Below are 22,781 nucleotides of genomic sequence, written 5' to 3' on the forward strand. Positions count from 1 at the left end.
CAAAGTATAAGAAGTGCTCCAAAGGTGCGGACTGCTTGGGTTCTGGGGTTTGTGGGTGGGGGAGGGGCAGCCACTCTGGCTTCAGGAATCTGGGGTTCTAGATCCATCTCCAGTGCAGTTTCTCCTGGCAGCATCGGCCACCCTCTCATTCCCCTGTGTCGCCACGATCCACACCCATCCCACTCCTCACAACCCGCAGCTCCACGGGGCGGAGCTGTCCCTGAGGCCCTGGGCCAGGCCTGGTGGTGGTGGCAGCTGCCGAGGGCTGGATGCTGGCCGGTGGGGGCGGGGGGGGTTAGTAACGGGCGCAGCTTCCCTCTTTGAATCTCTGTCCCACCTGCGGCCCCTCTGGGACCAGCTACAGCGGTCTGTCTAGAATGTGTCCCCCTGCTGGCTGCATCCTTGCGTCCAACGCTCGGGGGTGCCCACAACCCTGCTGTGTGGCACATGATCTGTGCTTGTCTTCCAACAGGGCCACCGCCCGCCCCACGTCTGCTGGCCTCTGCACTGGGAGGGTTTGGGGTTTGGGTCCCGGCATGAATGAAGCGAACAGTGTCGCCTCATGGCCCCTCTGAGAACTGTGTTTCCCTTTGTTTTGCAGGAAACACCTCGTGCCCGGGGAACGTCCTGTTGACTTCCTGTGGGCAGGCTGGGGAGCTGGGAAAGCGCTGGTGCCGAGCGGTAGATGTCCTAACCGTGAGGACCTGGGCGGCCTGTGACCGAGCTCCTACCACACGCCAGACGCGACACCGAGCTCCTCCAGCCCAGCTTCTCACGAACCCCGACAGTGGAGGACAGGACGGGGATCATCGCCCCCTTCTACGGACGAGGAAACGGAGGCCCTGAGCGTGGACAGCAGCCACACAGCTAGCGATGGAGGGGTGTGCCGACCTCCCGAGCCACGGTCGGTGGGGTATGGCCACACGGCAACCCAAGAAGGGACAGAGCCCCCCTGCCCCAGCAGGGCCAGGTCACACCAAGCCTGGCCCCCTTCACTGGAGCCCTGGGATTTGCTGTTGTTCCCACATTCGAGTCCCACCTCCTGAGTGTGGCATCCAAGGCCACCACCGCCTGGTCCCGCCAGTTGCTCATGGCCAGGACGCCGGCAGCAGGCTCCTGTCAGCTTCCAGATTCTGGGACGGGGCCCTGACCTCCGCAGGGCTTCTCCTGCACTCCCTGGGCCCAGGGCAGCCAGCCTGACCCCCACAGTCACGCGGCTGGGCTGCTGGTCTGCTCCCCGCTGCCTGGGAGTCTCTGAGAGACGGGATGGGGCCTGAGAGCCCAAGGCAGACCCAGCAGTGCAAATGGGTCATCTAGACCCCGCGGGAGGGTGTCCGTGTCCTCGCCACCAGCAGCTCCACGAGCCGGCAGCTGTGGCCCAGTCCTCCGCGGCGCAGAAAGGGCCAACGCCGAGGGCGTGCCTCCTGGGTGCTCCGCTGGGCTGGGCCCTCTTCAGACACTATTTAATCTTCTCTAACTGCCCATATTCCACACGGCAGATACTCTCACCGCTGAGCAGACAGGCAAACGGACACTCCCGGAGGCTCCGTCACTTGCATAGGTTCACAGGGCTTGTAAATGAGGACATCAGGATTTGAACTCGGGCTCCTGGGCCTCTGAAACCCATTCCATTACTCCTTCGCCATCACCTCTGAGACCCTGGGTAGATGCCTAAGCCTGGGGAACAGGGAGGGATCTCCAGGAGGGAGCAGCCCCAGGCAGGGGCTGAGTCTAATGCAGAAAGTTCTGCTGTCTTTGACTCTGGGGAGACCAGTGAGGAAGCCGGCAGGGGGAGGGAAGGAAAGACCACCATCTCCCACTCCAAGGTGCCCTGGCATGTGTGTCTTTCGTGCAAGCCACCCCACACGTGTACATCCTGCCTCCTCTTTGGGGAGGCCTGGGAAGAGCCCAGCAGGGTGACAACCCGGGTCCCTCAGACACCAAGAACCCTGGGCCACACACCTGGCTTTGCGGCCTCTCCACCATTCCAGGCCGGCCTCGCTGAGTCCCCCCGGGGGGAGCTTCTGCTGGGTGGCAGTGACTCGGTGCCCTGAGGGGGAAGGCCTTTGGTGCCAGGCGCTGCCATCCATAAGCACAACCAACATGGGACGAGGACAGTAAGTCTGGGGGCACCACGAGGGCTGGGCAGAGAGGTGAGATGAGGCTCCCACTCACCCAGCCATGAGAAAGCCACCTGCGCTCAAAAGGCTGTTGTCTTGGAACCTAAGAGGCCCTGGGCTGTGGTGGCCATGAGGTGGCCCGGTCTGGGACCAGGCCACCTCAAGGAAATGAGGGGCTCCTGCTCAGCCCAGGGTGCTCACCTTCAGGAGGCCAATCTCCTTGACGCAGTCCTGCCTGGCTTTGGCGTCCATCATCTCGAATATCTTGAGCCAGAGGAAAAAGAGAAAGACTGGTTAACACCCAGCTCCCAAAGCCCCAACTGGGAGCCACGAGGACTGGAACTTCCAAAACCCATCATGGCACAAAAAAGCAGGAAAAAGAGCCAGGCGAGCCCCTCCTGGGAAGACCAATGGGTCTTTTCCCAGCAGAGGGGCCCATCTCCCCTCCAGTGGCCTGGAGCCCCGTGTGGCTTGCAGTCTGCAGACCAGCAAGGAAACCATCCCGTGGGTCTGCTGCCGGGCTCCCCACCTGGGGCAGCGTCTGAGTCACCTTCTCTCTCCTGGCCTCCGGCCTCCGTGGCCCAGGCTGTTAATCTTATTCTTAAAGGACAAATGAACAAAGTGAGGTGTCAGGAAAGCCCTGTGGGAGGATTTAAAGCTCCTTCCTAAGGCCAAGCCCAGTGGCCCTCAGTGAAATGTCTCCTGGCTTCACGTGCTCGAGCCCCGTTCCTACGGAGGCCAGGAAAGGTTCTCAAGCCCAGAGGCGAGCAGCAAGTGTGGGGCCCAGGGTGAGCAGGTGCGGGTCCAAGTCTGAGCTCCCCGTCGGCTCACTCTGTGGGCCCGGTGAGATCGATACTCAGGCCTCTGCAGCTTTCCTGATCTGAAAAATGGGGTGACCACCCTCACCCAGCAAGCCGTTCTCAAGGCATGGCCCAGTAGTATACAGTGGTGCTCAATGTATGCTCCTTTTCCTTTTCCTTTATGGCTCGCAGTGAGCTTTCAGCAGCCGTAGCCCACCTAATCCTTCCCATGGCCCAGAGAGTAGGGTCCTGATTGCAGGGGAAGGGACGAGAAGAGGCAGGAACTGGCCCAGGGCCACAATGTTTAGACACAGAAGCCGGCTCCTGTGACCAGGCTTTGACCCCACGAGGGAGACGGCTCACCTGCACCTTCTTCAGAGCCACCGTCTTCCTGTCCAGCAGGCAGGTGGCCTTGTACACCTCGCTGAACTGTCCTCGGCCTATCTTCTTCTCGATCTGGAAGTCGGCCAGCGAGCAGCGAAAAGACAGGGTGTTTGGGTGCCTCTGGAGGAGAGGGACAGAGGGCATCAGCGGCCACCAGGATGCAGCGGGGGGGGCCGGGACCTTGGCAGCCGGACCCCCTACAGAACCCGGGGGCCCCACCTGGCTCCTCCAAGGGGAAGGAAGGACTGTGACTGCCAGCATCACCGCCAGAGACTTTATCGCCCCCCCCCCGGGGGCTGTCCATGCCACGACACCCCCACTCTGCAGACAAGACCCTGAGGCTGCGGGTTTCCACCAGCCCTCATTACCTGATCGTTCATTAGACTGCTTGTTCCTATCTCCTGCTCCCAGAAAGGTGAGCCACTGGGCCAGGGCCTTGCCCACCTTGTTCGCTCCTGAATCCCTTGTGCCCGGGTCGGAGCCAACAAGCGGAACAGGGGCAATTAAGGGGTGAAGGAAGTGATCTGTCAAGGTCACACAGCGAGGGGGAGGCCCTGCTGGGTCTCCCTGGCCCCATGACCTTCCACGTGTCGGCCCCGACCCTGCCCCTGCAAGTCACTGTCAGATGTGGCAACTTCCCCTCCTGGGGTGACTGCTCCGCCTCAACTTGAGAAAACCGGCTTCTGTCTACAGCTTTGCCGTTCTGAGCCCTTGTACGGAGAAACAGCCTTTATGGCGACAGGAAGAATCCGGATGCTCCGTGCCAACTCGCCAGGGGCCTGTGCCGAGACCGACCACGGAGCAGTTGGACCTGCCCTGGGATCGAGATGCTGGGCGAGGGATCCCTCCCCGTTCCCACAACACACATGCGGCACCCTCTGGGGAGGAGGAGAGGAAGGGAGCGAACTCAGGCCCTGGAACCCTGTCGGGGGGAGGGAGGGTGCTGCGGCTCGGTTCTGCCCCCCTTCCCGCTACAGCCCCACTCCCCACTCCGGGGCAGATCACCGCCGCTGGGGACCCTCTGGGCTGGGAGCAGTGCGAGGACAGGGTCTCGTGTGTAGAAGGGCTACAGAAACATCTGCGGAGTTCATTTGGGGATGTGGGGGTGGGACGAGAAACACTGAGAGCCCCACCGAGGCAGGAAGGAACAGGTCTGCATTTCCCGATCTGAAAAGGCCTCTTCCAGACTGGGGCTGGAAGCACCCACCGGGGTGGAAGATCGGGTATTTTCTTGGGCTGCGTTCTAGAACTCTCCTTAACCTGAATCCCAACCTCTTAGACAAAGAGGCCCTGGCAGGAGCCTGGGGAGCCCTGTGTGACTGGCGTCCTGTTCAGGACGTCTATTCTTAATCAACTTCCATTTTTCCTTCTTTGTCTTTACTACACCAATGTGTTCAGTTTAAACCGTGAAACCCGCAAAGATGAGGGAAAACGCACACCATTGCGGCACAGGTCAGTAAAGTTAAAACCCCCGTAACTAAAAGCCCTCAACCCACGACCACCTCCGAGGCCTTTTAGACCCCGCTCCTCGCACCTCTGCGATCCTGCTGTGTTCTCCCTTCTCCTGCTCCCTCTGCTCCTTCTACACCGACCACCCTCTTCCGCTCTCACTGGGCCTTCTGTCTGGAACGCCCCTCCGAAGCCTCACCGTTTCTGTCCCTTCCACAGTTCCGGCTCATTTTCCTTCTTCATTGCTACCTTCGAGGAGGTAAATACCGTATAAATACGTAAAATACCGTATTTTACGTCGTGACCTTGTCTGTCTCCCGACCTCCTCAGGTATGGCCGGCACCAGGGTGCCTGGTGTGCGGGAGACACTCAGGAAACATTCGAGTGAATACATATTCACAGGTATGCAGGTGGTGCACCTTTTAAACACCCAGAATCATGAGAACACGTTACTCTAAGACTGGCTCTTCCCTCTCTCGGTAACTGATGGGTATTGTCAAATGACAGGGATGTAAATAACTGTACAGTACGCTATATGCTCTCCGGTAAGCTTGTTTCCAGTCTGTGGTCACTATAAATAATGGTGCAATAAACATCCTTATGCGTATTTCCTGGGTCCCTGGGTGGTGATCTTGGGCAGTGACCCAAGCCATTCCCACTCTGCCCCAGTTTCCTGTCTGCAAGGCAGAGGTGTGGAAGCATGTCTGTCTCACAGGGTCGCTGTAAGGACCACGTGAGATCGCTGAGCTCCCCCCCAACCATACACACACACAGTAGGTGCTCAGTGGTCCTTATGACCAACCGGCCAGGGCCGGTTGAGGGCCCCTGAGCAGCTACTCCTCACTCCCACTCTTGGCCTTTCTGAACCAGCTCAGACCCAGCTCTGTGCCAAGGAACATCCCCCCACTGACCCCTGCCAGGAGTGAATAATGGAAGTCTGAGACTCGAAGCCCGAAGCCTGCTGCCTCCTTCCCTCAGCAAGTTGAGGGTTGGGCCAACCTTGACTCTGAAGTCTTGAGGCCTAATTACCTCCCCTAGTGAGGGATTTGAAGCCGCTCCCTACTGGGGACTGAGCAGTGGGGGGGGGGGGGTGGGAGACGGGGGTGCTGGTGGAGGAGAAAGACCACATTCTTATCCAGCACACGCCAGCATTTGTCGAGTAAGTTCCTAAATAAGAGCAATTAACCCACCTGTATACTACACCCATTTAAGAAGAGTGAGCATTTATTGAGCACTCACTGTGTGCCGTGCACTGTACAGAACACTGCCCATGACCCCGTAAGTAGGCATCACCATTATTCCCACACTTCAGGAAACTGAGGGTTGGAGGGGAGCCAGGGACCGGCTCCAGACCTCACAATGAGTCACGGTAGGGATCTGACCCTGGACTAGGGACTCTGCAGTCTCTCCCGTTGAGCTCTACCAGGTGACCTCCCAACTCCGATTCGTCCTCTGCATTTCCTTCACGACCCCATGACTAGCCAGGACTAAGCTTCCTGGCTCAGTCGGCTTCTCTCTTCCAGGAACCTCAGCCCCTGGCCCCCAAACACGGGCCTCTCCAAAAGCGTGCCCCTATCTTCGTCCCCTCCGTGTCCCCTGAGTGCAGGTGTTTGACCTGCCCAAAGCAAGAGCTCGGGGCCTGTTTGTCCAATGACACAAAGGAACATGCTCCAAACAGCCCAGAGTGTGCTGTGGGCCTTTGGGATGCAGCCACTTGCCCTTCCAAGTGCGGCCGAAGTCCCACCCCGTCCGAAGGAGGCAACTTCCTCATACCTGGAGGGATCACACTTGCCCGCGAAGCTGCCAGGATGCCCATGGGGTGTTGGGCACCAACCACGCGGCAGTTCCACGCCAGTGGCTCACTGTTTTGTGACTGAAACCGCCTCACGCCCTTGTAAAGCGAGGCTCCTTCATCCCATGTCACAGAGAAGGGAACGGAGGCGCCGTCACACGGCTGGTCCGTGGGGAGCTGAGACCTGGGCTCCCCGATAGACCCCACTGCTGCCGCCCCAGGAGACTCCCCCAGAGGACAGAGGACATCCCAGCATCCCGGCATCCCCAGACTCCAGTCGCACATCTGCATATGCAATGACCCAGATTTGCATTTCCTGTCACAACCCATTCGACCTAATTAGAGGAATGAGTCGCTACACTGGGCCAAGGGGGCGGGTTCCTCCCTCTGCAGGCAGCACCCCGTGGGAGGGGGACAGTCTGGGCAGGCTCGGGGACACCAGAATGCTCACAGGGGGGAGGCTCACAGGTGGGGTCCTGTCCCCCCAATGCCCTCTGTTCGGGCGGGGGCAGCACAGGGCACGGTGCACAGTGCCTGAGCCAGGAGGGCCCAGACCGTGCCGTAACTCAGGGGCTGTGAGAGCAAGAGGAGAAGGTGAATGGAGTTCTTGGTCCATAAGACCAGGCCTCTCCCCACTGCCACCTCCAAGGGCTTCCTCCACTCCTCCCTCAGCCCTGGGCGAGCTGCACTCTGGCCCGTGCAGCCGAGTGAGTCCATGCGTGACAGGGGGACATCAGTGATCTCGGCCCCGGGGTTTCTCTGAGGATTCCAGGACCTGAGGTTGGTGCCAGTGGTCTGGGGGGCTGTGAGCTTGGGGCCCCGAGTGGCTCGCACTACGCTGGCTCGAGGGTGGTAATCCCGATCGCCTTTCTGAAAACTGCTCTTCTCGCTGTCTGCACTGGCCCCTGTCCCGTCTGCAGCTCCATGCTGGCTCCTGGGGAAATGAGCACCCACCCGGGGGCAGGGGCACAAGCTGGCAGAGGGGTGACTGCCACTCTGGCTCTGACACTGGGGAGCAGAGGGAGGCCTGGGCTCGAACCCCAGATCTGCCACACGCTGGCTCGGGGCTGTGCACAAGCACTCTGGGCCTCAGTTTCCTCCCATGTACAATTAAGGTGATAACGGTGCCCCCCTCCGAGGGCGGCGGGGGTGTCGGTAAGCAGGTTACTGAGTGAAGGCACCGGGGAGATGCTATGTGGCTGTTACTGTCGTTAGGGGTATCGCCGTTGCTCAGTGCGCAGAGCGAGGACTGAGGCTACCGCGCCTGCCTCCCAGGGGGCTGGGGACGAGCCGAGGCAGGGAGCTCTCAGGGGCTGTACCGCCATCCCCACCCCTCTGAGGGTCTGTGCTGGGGCTACTGCCAGCTCTGGGCTCTCAGCTGTGAAAACTAACACGAATTTGGAGATCTAAGAATACTATGGATGGCAGCCATGACGTCAGACGCCATGCTGGGGTTTCAGAGTAGCCCATCTCACTCCGCCTTCACGGCCCCATTTCACAGATGAGGAAGCTGAGGCTCAGAGAGGTTGTTAGCCCGTCGTCACCTGACTGCAGTAAAGCAGGGAGGTGCCTGTGTCCCTGTAGCCTTCTGATGTCACTGTCCCCTGCATGGGTCACACCCAGGACTGTTTGCCAAGGGACCGTGCTATACAACATGCTCGCCTCCCCTCCCTGTCTAGGGCTATGCTGTGGGCCACTCGCAGGGAAAATGCTGGCAGAAGCCATTTCTGACTCCTCACCTGCCTTCTCCAGGGTGGGAGCCCCCTCAGGTCTCCCCCAGAAGAGGGGCAGGTACGTGGAGAGGCTGGGAGGAGGCAGGCGGGACGCTGACCGCAATGGGAGGAAGGAGGGGGTTGCACTGCCCTGGACAGGGAAATGCTATCCCAGAGAGAGGAGGAGCCTCGGGGAGCAACTCCCTGGACCACAGGAAGCTTGGCAGAACCAGCAGGCAAGGAGAGGGCCAAGGTCCCCAGGTCACCTCTATCCCAATCCCACTGCCCCCCCACCCAGGGTGCATCAAAGCTGGAAATGGGTGTGTGGGGGGGCAGTGAACCACTCTGGAAAGCTCAGAGAAACCCAGGCTTTCTTCTCCAAGTCAGATCAAATTAGGCCACAAACACCTCCCGCCCCATGCTAATTTGAGTTTAAAATGTTTGAACCACAATAAGCCTCAGCCATCGACAAATCCCTTTAAAAAAAAAAACAAACCAGGAGCATAAAATCACATGTTAAAAGAATAAAAATGCATTCGCCCAATTAATTTCCTGAAATCTCATTAAAAAATTTAGCCTGACTAAGTCAGACTTCTGACCTGAATTTTAATCATCTTTACACTGAATGGGTCTTTTTTTTTCCCTGATATTTGCAATGCATCATTAATTTTAAGGCAACTGTTTCTGTGATTTTAAAAAGCATACTTCATCAGAATGACATTTCCTGTAAACGAATTTCACCTTTAAAGACATCTGACACCGTGTATAGGGAGTTCTAATGGTTTTGGTATATGTGTATACGGTGATGGGTTTTAAGTCTGTGTAACACAAAAGAAGGGCAGGGGTTTACATAGAGTCTGTTTTGTCAGGCTCTTTACGAGGCCGACCCCACTCAGCTCTCCACAATCTGGCTAATTTCAAACCCAAAGCTCATCTTCCGTCTCGCAGACCTGGGGGCAAGAAGGGGTGCCGTGGGTCCACGGGACGTGGGGACCCCTTGCTCTGCCCCTCAGGATCAAAACGTACCCGGTATTTATCTCGGTTACCTCTCCTGCCTTTGCGAGTTCTGAATAAGGCCTGGTTCCTGGCTGGTGGGAGGATGGGATGAGGTAAGAGCCAGGTATCATGCTATTGGGACAACCACCGCCATGACCGTCCTAGCCTGGAGGTCTCACTCAGCTCCCAGGGCCATCAGCACATGGGAATAGTGTACAAGGTGCCCAAAACATAGGTGTCACCTGATAACAAAGCCTAGAATCACCTCAGTGCAGTGGGTCCCTTAAGACAGTTCCTGCTGGTTGAGCTCAGAGAAAGCTGAGCTTACACATACCTAAGAGAAGCTGGGTCCGGCCCCGATGCCTAGCAAGCCGAGATGTGAAACGTGAGAGCGGTAAGGTAAGGAGCATCAGCCAGAAACCTCGGTCCATCCTCGACTCTGCTCTCCCTTAGAGATCTTCAGTTACCAAGTGCACTTGGTTTCATCCTGCAAGTCTCTGGAATCTTCTCTCTGCATATCCAGCCATTTAAGACCACGGAATCATCTCACCTGGCGGAAGGCAGTGGCCGCCTCCTCTCCTCCTATTTTCATCCTACTTGTGCCATGAGTACCGGCAACCAGTGATCTTTCTAAAATGCGGGCTCCTTTGTCCACCCGAACCCACTAACGGGCCCGCCCCTCATTCACTATAGACTCAATTCCAAATGATGCAGCCTTTCATGCAGACCAACCATTCCCCATCCCAGCACTGGTATTTAAACACTTGCCTAACCTGACTGGTCCTGCCCCTTCAAGCCTGGCTCCTTCCTCTTCCCGGGACAGCCACCTCTCCCTGCCCTGCCCCAAATCATCGCCAGCCCACCTGTCGTCTCTCTAGAATTTTCCCTGCCCCAACCACCCTCTGGGCTCCCTCAGTGTCCGCCCACCCCTCTGTGGGACCCTGCCCCTCGCACGAGGCCCCACTTCTGTGTGGGGCAGAAAGGAGGCAAGAAACGAGACAAGCATTTTCTGAATTTGCAAGGCGTCAGCAAACACTTCTTGGATTTTAACAGCTGTTAATATGTGGCCATTAAGACCTACCTAATTGCCAACACTGCTTTGGGAAGATTCTCATAAAGGTTTTGGCCTGTGTGATTCAGATCTAGAAGCGGCCGTTCCATCCTGAGAAGGCGCATTCCTTTCTCTGAACAGGGCCCAACATAACTGAGCTTGGCACGCCCCACGCAGGTTTGCAAAGACTTTGCAGATGGAAGACACACGGACCAGGGCATTCTCAGACAAGAGCACCTTTCCCCTTCCTGCAAATTCACATGACTCCTAGTGGGTCAGCTCTGTTTCATTCCCGATGAAAGCGCTCTGCAGCGGAGTGGTCAAGTCCTAGAGCATCCGGCATTCAGCTCTTCCCCTCAATTACACGCATGCACTCGTTCACTCATTTGAAACCTCAGTAACTTCACCTGTGACTTCACCAGGGTCAGCAGACGTATTTTAATAAGCGGACGGCTCTCACAGCTAGAAAACTCCCAGAAATGATAAACCACCAGTCTTGGGCATAACAAAACCAGTCTGAGTGGTCTCTTCTACACTGTGGGCATTTCAGATCTGGGCTCCTGAGCCACGAACACGAAAATGGAGGCTCAAAGAGAAGAATGAAATCAGTGGCACACATTTCCTTAACACCCACGATGTCAGATGCCCTGCTGGGGGTTTAAAGTGGTCCATCTCACTTAGTCTTCATGGCCCCATTTCACAGATGAGGAAACGGAGGCTCAGCTCATTTACCAGCTGTTGCCTGGCTGGTGAGGGCTGGAGTTGGGATCTGGGCCCCGCCTGGTCTAGACCGAGGGCAGTACTCTCGCCATTGCGGGTCCCAGCACCTTTTTCTAAGGATGATTTCAGGGAAACAGCAGGGCCTCCTGCCTTCAAGGAAAATGCCTCTGCTGTCAATCTGAGGTGTTTCTATGTCCCCAAACAGGCAAGATTGGGGCCACGATGTCTCCCCAGATGGTGTTTAAATACCTGCACTTCATGAGCGGAGGAGAGAGGAAGTGCCCGCCTGGCCTCATTCCCTTCCTGCCCTGCCCCGGGCCATGCCGGTGTCTACACGGCTGCGCACCCTGGTTCGGCAACCCCGGCCAGATGCTTGTGGGACGCAGGACTCCTTTGCTGACGGCCGCTGCCCAACGGCAGGAATCGTGTCTAATTCCACTTAACTGTGTCATTACCCACTCCAACATGTGCAACCAGACGCCCGGACGCCACCGCCCGCCACCGCCTTGCCTTGTTTGTGAAATAATTACGGGGCTCTCTTCTCTGCCAAATGAGGCTGTAATTAACCCTAATTGCTCAAAATGCAACTGGCTAATTCTGGGAGATTAATCAAGGGGGACTCAATTGTTAGTGAATGACTTAATATGACAAATTGCTACATTACCCGAGGAGGCCGCACTGGCCCCAGCAGCAGTGAGCTGTCCTGGTGGACTCAGCACCAGCAGCGTCCACGGGCCTTTGGGCTTTCTGGGATCTGCCTCCCCAAATTCCACCTGGGAAATGAGCCCGTGTCCCATCCAGTAATAGGAGTGGAAAGCACCAATAGGGCAGATGCCCTAGGACACTGTGTGTGTGGGGGGGGTGCCGTGCACACAGATACATGCATGCGTGCACACACACACATACACACACTAGTCTACTAGTTCACATGTCTCACCTCTGTGTGAACCTATAAAATTGATCCTTCCTTTGGGCTGATAGAGTCCCACAAAGGGAGCATGGGTTGGTGAAAACTCAGGTGTAGGAGAAGGATCTCAGACTCAGCTGCCTCCTTGACCAGGCGCTTTTGTGCAGTGCACACCCGCACAACCGCACATGGCAGCCCTGTCCAAGTGGGTCAAACAGCAGTCCACCTGACGTCCTCCAACAGGAAGGAGTACTTAGAGGTTGCGACGAGCCTTCTGGGGCTCGAAAAGGTAGCTGTCTCGAAGTTTCCCCTGATTCAGGTCTTCTAGCTTTGGGGGAAAAAGCCAACCCTGGACATGACTTTTCATCATCCCAGGCTATCCCCAAGGCCCCGCAGCACCTGGCCCTGTCTGACCTGGCCAGCCTGCCCCCACCAGATCTCTGAGACACAATTTCTCAAGGCGGCCTCTCTGGCCATCTCGGTCGGATCATGTGTTTTCTGGAGCTCCAAGGGTCCCTGAGTTTCTTCTGCCCTGTTTCCTGCCTTTCTCTCCCATGAGGCTGTGTGCTTTCTAAGAGCAGGCCTGCCTCTGCCCCACACACAGCCACATGTATCTGCTGTTCACGAACTCAGCCGGCATCGAGGGGGCTCCTCTGGGCCTGGCCTGGGATGATGGGATGGATATAGCCCCGCCCCAGACCTCCTGTTTAGGAACAGAGGCAGGCTCAGGAACCAGTTCCTCAGTGGGATGCTGTGGCCAGAGCCCAGTGCCTGGGCCGCACAGGGGAGGGAATGGGAGGGAACAGGAAGGCTCCCTAGAAGCTACAGCATCTGGACCAAGGCCTGGAGGAGGAGCAGGGAAAGGCCCTCCAGACCCAGGGAACAGCACATTCAAAACCCGCAGAGGATGCATGCAGCTGGGGACCCCAGAAGCCACCTTCAGAAAGCTGCGGGAGGCGGCCTGGCTCTCTAAGAATCTACAGAGCGTGAGGCAGGTGTAAAGAAACCAGTGTCCTGAGGCTCTGTTGGTTCTAGATGAAAAGGGCTGAAGAGCGCCAGGACAGAGCTAAAACCAAAAAGGGAAGCTGACTTCAGCTGAGAGTGAGGAAGCGCTTTCTGACCCCACACACAGGCTCCTGTTCCCCAGAGCCCCTCACTCTCTCCTCTCTCCTGGCCTTTCTAAGCAGCCCTGATCCTGCTGAGTCTAAGTTGTTCCGTTCACAGGGAAATCTGGGAGTCCGGCCCAGAGAAGGAGTCTCTGAGTGCCGCTGAGTGGTATCGGGGCTGACCAGGTTGGTAGTGAGCTGCACTCCCACCCTTGGAAGCATTCCAGAAGTGACTCTGTCTGTGGGGGGGTGGGGAGCAGCTTCCTCCGGCCATTGGGGTGAAGCAGCTTCAGGGACCCGAGCTCCTTGTCGAGGCCCCAGCGCTCTGCAGACAAAGGCAAAGGGCTCACCTGTGGGTCCGGGGCATGGGCAGGCCCTGGGCTGTGGCAGAGGTTGTTTGGGCTCCCTCCGGGGGGCACGTGGCTGGGCTGTCCGGCCATCCTGCATGCCAGCCTCACGGGGCACGGGCTGCAAAAGAAAACGCTTTCTTACACACATGCCCATTCACCTTCTCCCCTTGACGGCCCTGGGCTGGGGGAGGTGCGTCCATTCACCTCATGTTCTGGTGGGGGTCCCGGAGTGCAGGGCTGGGACTCAACAGCCCACGTGACACACCTTCCCTCCGGTACCCTGTCTGACAAGGGTGCGAGGGTTGTCCCCCCTGGGGGGAGGGGAACAGGCTCTGCGCAGGGCAAAGTCTAAAGGTATCCCCTCCACCCCAACCCGGCCAGCAAAGGAGGTGCCCATTCAACTTCACAAGTACTAGGCTCCACAGCCTGGTTCTTACTTTTTTTTTCCTTTAAAGATTTTATTTACTTATTTATTTGAGAGAGAAAGACAGAGATAGCGAGAGAGAGCACAAGCAGAGAGAGAGAGAAGCAGGCTCCCCGCTGAGCAGGGAGCCCGATGTGGGGCTCGATTCCAGAACCCTAGGATCATGACCTGAGCCGAAGGCAGACGCCTAACCGACTGAGCCACCCAGGCGTCCCACCAAAGTCTTGTTCTTTCCCATTATTGTCCTTCCTGTCTCCTGGGGGCAGTTACAAAGCCCTGCCCCCATGATCACCCCCACAAAAAGCCAGGTTGACCACCTGGGGGGTCAGGAGAGAGATGTTGAGTCAGACTGTGTAGCAGCTGCAGGTAGGACCCAACATCTCCATCCCTGCTGGGCCCTGGTGCTCCAAACGCAGGGAAGGCCAAGGCCATGGGTTCCCCCTCATAGGCATAAACCTCTGGGCAAGTGCAGAGCCCTCTGCACAAGGGGGAAGTCCCCTGTACCCCCAGGGTTTAGGGTGCCATGTCAGAGGCCCCTAGGAGAGTCAAGGTTGCTAGCTGCCAGTTGCCATGGTAACCCCAGCCTGACTGAGCGACCACTATGTGCCCGAAATGTCATCTAAGAATCACTCCCAATGCCAGCCTCCCTGGCAGAGCGCTGCCTCTGGGGCAGGGCCCAAGGCTGAGGCATACAGAAGCACCGCACAGCTGGAAGGGAGAGCCGGCACCTGGCCTGGCCCCCGCACGCGACCCTCCGGGACGCAAGGGGAAAAGCCCTCCTCCTTGGGAGGAAAGCCTGTCCTGTAACCAGAGGCACTTCTGCAGCACCTCCTGGGTCCAGGGCCAGGCTGGGGCTGCCACAGGGCTGTGGAGAATAAAAGGGGCCAGTGCCCAGGAGGTCCCTGTCGTCGAGCAGGCATGTGGTGAGGGGCCCCCGAATCTGGCTGCTGCTGCTACTTCTGCCAGACCCCCGTCCTGGCTGCCCCATGGACTCCACACACCCCAAACAGAGCCCCTCAGGACTGGCCCAGGCTGTGGGAGCAGCTTTGTCTATACCCTCCGGAGAGCCAGAGTCCCTAGGAACCGGCAGCCCCTCCGACAACTGTTAATCAATGACCAAGAGGTCCAGTGTGAAAGTGCCCTTGGCTGGGTCAGGACACCCAGACAGTGTGAGGCGTGACTCACGCTCTAGGCCCTGGGTGGAGGCCGCGGGTTTGGTCTGAGGTCACACCCCAGCTCGTCTGCCCTCCCATTCCCTTCTGGTTTGCTCACTCGCAGGGTCTGCGTCTGGAGAACCAACCGAAGACAGCACTTTCTCCCCAGATGGACTCTGCCTCTCTCCATCTACACCCAGCAGCCAAACCCCAGACTGAGAGCCGTCCCCGGGTCCAGCTCCGCTGCACAGACCTCCCAAGTCAAGGCCCACCCTCGTGAACACGGGCGTCCTGGCGGCGGGAGAGGAATCTCTCCCTTCCTTCTCCGGCTGCCGCGGGTGGCTTCCAGTCCTCCCAGGCTCAGGGACGTCTGTGATGCCTCATCAAAGGATGTCCGCCAAGACCCCAATGACCCACTGAACTGGACTCTCCAGTTCTCCCTCCCTAGCTCTGCACTCGAAGGTTCCCCAAGCCTCTCTGGGCCTTCTGGGGTCCAGCGTCCACTCTTCCTCGGTGACCTCAGGACAGGCCGACTCCTCCCTCACACGCCGTGCACTGGCAGCTGCTTCGGGGTAAAGCTGCACAGGAGACGGCAGAAAGCAAGGCCACCAGACTCGGGCTCACAGAGGAGCCCTCGGCAGTGGGGAGCGCGTGCAGGGCGAGGGCCGGGTCCAGCCAGCCGTGGCCCGTGCCGTCACCTGGTTGTGAAGCTGCCAGCCCTGAGGCAGGTTTGACCCACAGACAGGGCATTTTATGGATAGATTTCTTGCTCTCTTTTATCTCTTGTCCTGGATCCGGGGCAGGAGGAAGGTGCTGTGGGGGTGTGTCTGTACTTTGGAAGCCTCTCCTGTCCCCACCCCCCATTCCCCTGACTCTGTCCCAGTGTGGGACTCACCTCCCACCAGGGCCCCTGGGCCTCCCCGCGCCCGTGCCCTGCCCACCAAGCCCTCCTCTGCGTGGGCCACCGAGGCTTCCTGAACTGCAGATGGGACCACGGCCCCCTCGGTGTCTCGCCACCATCTGTGCCTGTGTTCCCACTGCGGAGCGAGCGCACACCTGCAGGGGGACACAGTGAGGCCCTGGAGGAAGAGCCCCAGAATAAACACACAAACACGAGCTGCTTCCGAGGTGCTGTTACTCGTGGGGCGTGGGGGGATGTGTGCACCATAAACGGATTCACAGGGAAGGGAATGTAAAATGCGCATGCATTTTAAGATAAAACCCCAGACTCCTGCAGGCTTCCCAGGCTGCACCCCCAGAACCCTCGGGGTGACATGTTCACCGTCCTCTGCCCTTAGGGAGACCTCCAGGGAGAGGTTGGAGAACTGTCTTCAGCAAGAAGGTTCTGTCTTTATCTCTGAAAGTGTCAAAGCGGCCCAGCGGCCAGGCCCACCCAGGCCCACCCAGGCGCCCACCCACCGTCCCACAGACGTCTGTGGACTACGAACCATGGCGTGTGTCTCTACATCTCCCCCTACCCGCATCTAACCCCACTCAGCCTCTTGGGGCCTTTGGGCCTGCGTTTGCATCTTGGCCCTGGCCCTCACCAGCTGGGAGACTGGGCAAGTCGTACTGGTCGGAGGCTTAGCAGGTGTCTGCCAAGGTCATCTCCATTTGCCCTATGTGATTATTAGCGACACCCTCCCAACATCTGCACCCAGAGGCTGCAGACTGCATACTCAGGAGCCCACCCCGGGCCTCACACAGGGCTCCAGGAGCACGGCTGAGGGGTCCCTGGTCTCATCAGAAACACCAGCAACAGGGGCGCCTGGGTGGCTCAGTGGGTTAAAGCCTCTGCCTTCGGCTCAGGTCCTGATCTCAGGGTCCTGGGATTGAGCCCTGCATCAGGCTCTCTGCTCAGCAAGGAGCCTGCTTCCCTCTCTCTGTCTGCCTGCCTCTCTGCCTACTTGTGATCTCTCTCTGTCAAATAAATAAATAAATAAATAAATTTTTAAAAACAAAAAAGAAATACCAGCAACAATAATGATAAGTCAAGAGGTGTGTGCCCTGATCATGCTAGGCCTTGCTCTGTACACTGTACCTCTTAGCCCCTCTCAGTTAAGAGACCCTGTCTCTCACGGGGTAGGGTCTATTATTGTCCCATTTTACAGAATGGAAAACTGAGGCACAGGGAGGTTAAGAGATGCGCCCAGATCCGTGGCAGTGGAGCCAGGACTCATAGCCCTGGTGGCATCTTTGTCTGAAACCACCATGCTGCTCTCCTCCCAAGCTCTCAGTGACAATCATCTTCCTTTCCTCACACACAAGGTGGGTTACTTCCTACGTCATCTCCCCACCGAACAAGCCCCTTTCCTCAAAAATAGGGCCTGTGCTGAGCGGGCAGGGGTGGTCCCAAAGCTGGAGGGCCACAAGGGGCCATTTCCCATCACAGGGGCTTCAGGGACATGAGCCCCTGGAGTCCGAGCCCTCTGGGACAGCATCACGATGACGCAGCTCTGCTGTCCATGGTACCTTTTCTGCCAACACCCTAGAGCTTTGGTTAAGTTACTGTTCCTAAGAGCTGTTCTATCCAGAACCTAATGGAAGGATTGCACCACGTGTTCCCCAGTAAAGAAGAGGGGCCTTTGTTCCAGGAGAGAAGTGGCCAAGAAGGATTCTGCAAGTCACAGTCTCTGAGTGTCAGAGAGGGACACTGCAAAGGGGAAGGAGGAGGGGAAAGGAAGGGTGGAGAGGAGGTGGGAGGAGGACAGACAGGGTGTGGTGGAAGGGAGGGAGGCAGAAAGGGAAGGGGGGATCTTTGGGGCGAAGGCAATGAAGGTTCTCTGAACACTTCCAGTGGGCCAGACCTTTCCCATGCATTGGGCTCTTGGTAGACCCATTTTATAGATGAGGAAACAGGCTCTGAGAGAGGAAGCTCAAGGTAGTGAGGCCAGTGAGCTACACAGGGGAGATTTGCTCTCAGTGACTCCAAAGCCCCTCCTGGGTCCAAGATACCCCTGGCTCTCGCTCTCCTGGGTGCTGCATTTGCAGAGACTGCATTCTGTCTGTACCCCAGTGGAAGCCCAACCCCTTTGCTGGAGATTGCTGCCCCAAACTTTTTCTTAGGGGGTGTGGATGCAGAAAGACCAAGGCAGAGGATTCAGACTGCTGAGCCACGGAGCGTGGGGAAAGCCCTTCAGCACACACGCACATCTCCGGGCAGCCCAGGGTGCTGGCAGCCTGGACCAGGCAGCTCCTGCCAAGTCGCAGAACAATGAGGCCCAGGCTGCCAAGCTCAAGTCAGGGGCCAAAAATGCATGGAACGTGAGACCCAGGCACTGGCCGCACTGAGGACCTTTCTTTCGTGGGGAACCACAGCCCTGCATTTTGGAGGCACCATGAATGCCTAGTGCAGTTCCCAACCCGGGCTCCCCACATGTGCGTGTCCCCCAGATGCCCAGGAACCAAATCAGGATGCGCCCAAGGGTTCAGCGAGGCCTGCCGTGGAGCCCAGGTGCCTCGGCTCAAATCCTGGCCTGGCTTCATTTTGCCGTGCAGTGACTCAGTTTCCTCATCTGGGAAGTGAGATGTTCCTCTTAAGATGGAGAGGACCGAATGTGTTCACAGATGAGACCTCCCTCCAGCAGAGCCTGACACACGTGAACGTCCTCGGAGACTCTCGTCTGCAGTAGCCCTCACTGGGCAGCGGACAAGGGGCAGACATGGGGACTGGGGCTCAGAGAAGGGTGGGGACTTGCCCAGGGCCACAGAGCTGGTGAGCGACAGAACCGGGGCTGTTGGCCCCCAAGTCATGCTTCATCTGCCTCACCGCATGTCCTCTTTGGGACCACTCTGGAACAAATGCCTCCGTCGCTAATATGAACTGTGGCTACCTTTGCAAAACACCGTGAGCCTCTCCTCATGGCCTGGCCTTCACGTAGAGCTCCTACTTATGCGGACCTTGGATTTCATTCAAGCATCCCCGGAAGGGGCTTCCTCCTGGGCTGGGTGAGGAGGCTTCTCCAAGGGCGTTTCTGTCCCTTGGACAGACTGTCACCTGGCCGTTGCCTCCCAATTTCTGGAAACTTCATCTAGAGGCGTCATGTCCCTCCTTTCCCTACTGTGAAATGATACACGTCGTGGAGGCTGGCAGCCCACAGAGGCCCTTACCCTCCCCCTGAAAGACGACTCGAGACCCCAGGAAGGCTCAGGGCAGGTTTGGGGGTCTATGCATGCGAGGCTCTGTATGTTGGGGGGTCTCGTGGTGATGCATTCATACACCATGTGGGGTCAGGTATTTGATTACATCTCACTTTGTTCTCAGACCCTGAGGTGGAAACAGCGTGTCCTGCCTGCCTTTTCTTAGACGTATGTACGCACGTCTGCATGCGGTCAGGGTTCTCCCGGCGGCCACAAGGCCACATTCTCGCTGCTTCAACTGAGGCAGCCATGTCACCTGGACGCCGCACCCCAGGCCAGTTTCCCTGAGGAAGGCCTCTCCTCTTCTCAGTCCTTCCAGAGTGGTGAACAGCTTTACGGGTTGTTTTCCCAAAGCAGGAAACTAGCACGGTGACTTCACAACCTCCCCCCACAGTCCTCTTTCCTCCCTGAGTAAGTGACCCTGAGTGACCCAACACGGGCACCAGGTGTGGGCACCCGGGGGCTATTTCCATTTGGCCAGCAGGCCCCTGGTGGCAGAAGCCTAGGATGGCGCCTGCTGCCGGAAGAGGAGCGGTGCCACAGGCCAGCCCGGCCCAACACACCCCTGCAGGCCCCTTCGCGAGTGGAGATCTGAGGCCCAGCAAGGAGACGCTGCAGCTCCTGGAGCCCGGCCGCTGGTGGGGTCAAGGCAGGCCCAGCTTCGGCCTCAGACAACACCCACATCAAGCGCCTCCCCTGAGCTGAGTGATCTGAGTGGCTCCCAGGCAGCCCCAGAGGGGCCGGCGCTCCCATTCTGCAGACGAGGAAAGAGGCCTTGAGGAGAAACGGGACTTGCCAGAGTCTACCTGTCGGAGAACGTTGCCCTTTACACTTGCTTCCTGGACCAGCAAGGCTGTGAGCCTCCAAAGAAACCCGACCTCATGTCCAAGTGCAAGGGCCTGGAGCCAGAAGGAAAGTCCTGCACACGCAGATGGGTTGGCAGGGAGGGCGGGACAGCAGCCCCCACGCCACTAACGCGGCACATGCTGTGTACGCCGCAGGCACGCGCCAAGTGCTGCGCATACCTCGTTCCCTCGGGGGCACGCTAGGTGGGGGCTGCTAAGATCCACCTGGTGTAGAAGAGGATACACAAGTTCAGACTGGTTAAGGGATGGGCCCCGGGTCACACAGCAGGCCATGGGCAGGACTAACACTTGGAACCGAGTCTGCCGGACTCCCCTAGCCCATACTGCCTTGGAAGAGTGAACGAATGAACGAATTCAGGTCCAGAGGTTTGGCTTCAGCTGCTGTGTCCTCCCCCTACCCCAGCCCCACTTCTCTTCTGGTCCTGGGATAAGCAGACGTTACCCATTCATCATTTGACAGGAAGCAGCCAGATCTTGGGCCAGAGTCACGGGGGCCTGGGAGCCATAGGGGATGAGCCACAGACGGTGTCTGGTTTCCTGACGGGGCCTACGTCCCCTCGCTCCCCACCCCCAAAGCCAAACATGCTGCTTGGATTCCTCAGCTTCAGGACCAGCAGGAGCCTGTCTTCTCTAAGACCCGGGGCCATGACCAGCCCCGGCCTCCCTGGGCACCGGGGCCTCTTCACAGGGTGGGTCTTGCAGAACCCGGGGCCGGCCGCTGATCTCCTGCCTGCTAAGCCAACCTCCAGCCCACGGCAGGAAGGCTCCCCCCTCCCCCAGTCCCTAACACACCGATCGCAATCTGCAGCTCCCGCCCGAATGTCCCCAAGACAAGGCCCGTGGGCCTGCACAAGGCATTCCAAGTTCTGTCCAGCTGGCCTGGGCCTGCCTCCTACCTTTCCCAACTCTTCCACCCCAACCCCAGGCCCCTGAGCAGAGAGGCGTCCCCTTCCCAACCATACACAGCCGCGGGGATCCTAGGACGGTCACAGGCAAAGACACACACATACAGCAGGACCAGATCCTGGGTCCTACTCAGGTTCAACACCTCCTGTGGGCTCCCGGGCAAGTCACGCCTTGGCTGTCTCCATCCATAAAGAAGAAACAGTCGGATCCCAGAGAGTGGGCATGCAGGGGCAGCCGGGCACTACCCAGGCCCCCCTTCCCCCTCTGCTGGTGTCCACACAGCGGAGTTCTTCCCGAAGCCCACCTTTTGGGCACCAACTGCTTCCTAGGCCACCCTCTGCTCCTCCTCTGCGGGCCTTTGGAGCAGGAGCCAACGTCTGCAGTCGTCTCGAAACCACAGCTGCCTCGCCTGGGGCCTGGCTGCACATACTTCGGACCAGTCAGGGGTAGAGGGCCGGCGGTTCCTGCCCTGTGTCTATGTGTGTGTGCTCTCCTGTGCATGGTTCCCACCGTCTGAGCTCCGGCAGAAGTCACAAGCCATTCAAAACACACCTCCCCTCCCACGGCACGGCTGCCCAGAGCCTTTTTAAAATTGAGAAGGTCCCTAAGCACCTTTCATTTCCTCCTACTAGGATAATAAAACTCAATTCTGGAAGAAAAAAAATGTAGGCGCTGTAAACATCTCATCTTTCAGGAAAGGAGCAACAAGGCCGTTGGTTTCTCTCCAGGAAGGTCTCTTGTTCCGGGACCCGGTGAAGGCCATGCTTCATCCCACCCACTTGGAAGAGGAAGATATCCGGCACTTTCTAAGTGCCAAGGAGTTAAAAGGCCACGCCTCCGCACAGCCCTGCGGGGATGTCTGCAACGACCCTGTCTTACAGAAGAAGAAACCGAGGCACAGATAAGTGGCCCGCTGAGCCCCTGGCTCTAGCAGATGGCAAGCCCTGTGTTTAAACCCAGGCCTAACTCTCTCTAAAGTCTGGGTTTTCATCTCATGTGCTGGGGGCAAGCCCTGCAGACTGGAGCCAGAGGAAGGCGGGATCTCAGCCTGCTGGGAGTGTCGTACCCTTTAGGCAGTGCCCCCGTGCTGAGGACCCCTACCCCTCCGATAAATGAACTCATTCTCTCCTCCAGGCCTTAGCAGACTCTGCCCCCCTCCCTGGAATGAAGTGCCTCCAGCAAATCTGGCTCCTTCTTCAGAGCCGGACCTGGGGTACCTCCTCCAAGCAGTCTTCCTGGACTCCCCCCGGTCAGTGACTCCCTGGCTCCACAGTGTTTGTGCCCGTGTCATCCCTGCCCGCACGTTTTTCTCTCGCCAACCGGAGATTTCTGCGAAGGCAGAGACCAAACCACTCACCTCTGCGGCTCTAACAAGCCACAAAGGGAGGGCCAGGTGAAAGGCTGCTGACCTGGTCTGTAAACACCAGAGGCTAGGAAGGAAAAACCTGGGGCCCCAGGTCGGCTCATTCCGGGGGCCACAGGGAACACGCAGTTTCAGGGAGAAATTCCTCTACCCCCCAATCCTGTCTCAGACTGTGGCGTCAGCCCTGACAACCAGTAACGGGAGGAGGAAACCCAGTGGGGCAGCCCCCAGCCTCAGTGTTCTTAAGAAGTCGGTGCCAGGCCCCAGGAGAACGACCGTAATCCCAAGGACGGCAGTTTCCGGTGGGAGAGTCTTGCGGAGAACTCACCACTCAGACATCAGAACGAGCCCAGGCAGCCAAAACTCATCCCAGAAGGGGAAAAAAAAATGGCTTTTTCTGCTTCCCTCATAACCTCAGGCATTCTGGCAAAGCCCGTGATCACTCAGCATGAAGCCCGTTGTTGGCAGTGGCCCTCACCTCCCACCTGGGCGGCGACAAAGGTCATGCCAGGCTGATCGCGCTCACCCGTTGGCAGCCCCC

The 22,781-nt window shown here is 58.1% G+C and overlaps 1 protein-coding gene across 3 annotated transcripts in view; it reads right to left on the reverse strand.

Moving 5' to 3' along the window:
- NEK6 (NIMA related kinase 6) overlaps positions 1 to 22,781 on the reverse strand; it is an 82,605-nt gene that overhangs the window by 30,235 nt on the left and 29,589 nt on the right. For 2 of the 3 annotated variants that reach the window (XM_046023280.1, XM_046023279.1), the window contains exons 2-4: positions 13,388 to 13,505; positions 3,284 to 3,424; positions 2,322 to 2,384 (exon numbers count right to left, since the gene is read on the reverse strand). In XM_046023280.1, the coding sequence (XP_045879236.1) occupies positions 2,322 to 2,384; positions 3,284 to 3,424; positions 13,388 to 13,477 (294 nt within the window). In that variant the 5' untranslated portion in view covers positions 13,478 to 13,505. Of the gene's footprint in view, positions 1 to 2,321; positions 2,385 to 3,283; positions 3,425 to 13,387; positions 13,506 to 15,930; positions 15,936 to 16,656; positions 16,664 to 21,441; positions 21,448 to 22,781 lie in introns of those variants that run through there. The other variant, XM_046023278.1, reaches the window with a different exon arrangement.

Source organism: Meles meles, chromosome 11 (assembly GCF_922984935.1).
Source record: "Meles meles chromosome 11, mMelMel3.1 paternal haplotype, whole genome shotgun sequence".
NCBI classification, from domain to species: Eukaryota; Metazoa; Chordata; class Mammalia; order Carnivora; family Mustelidae; genus Meles; species Meles meles.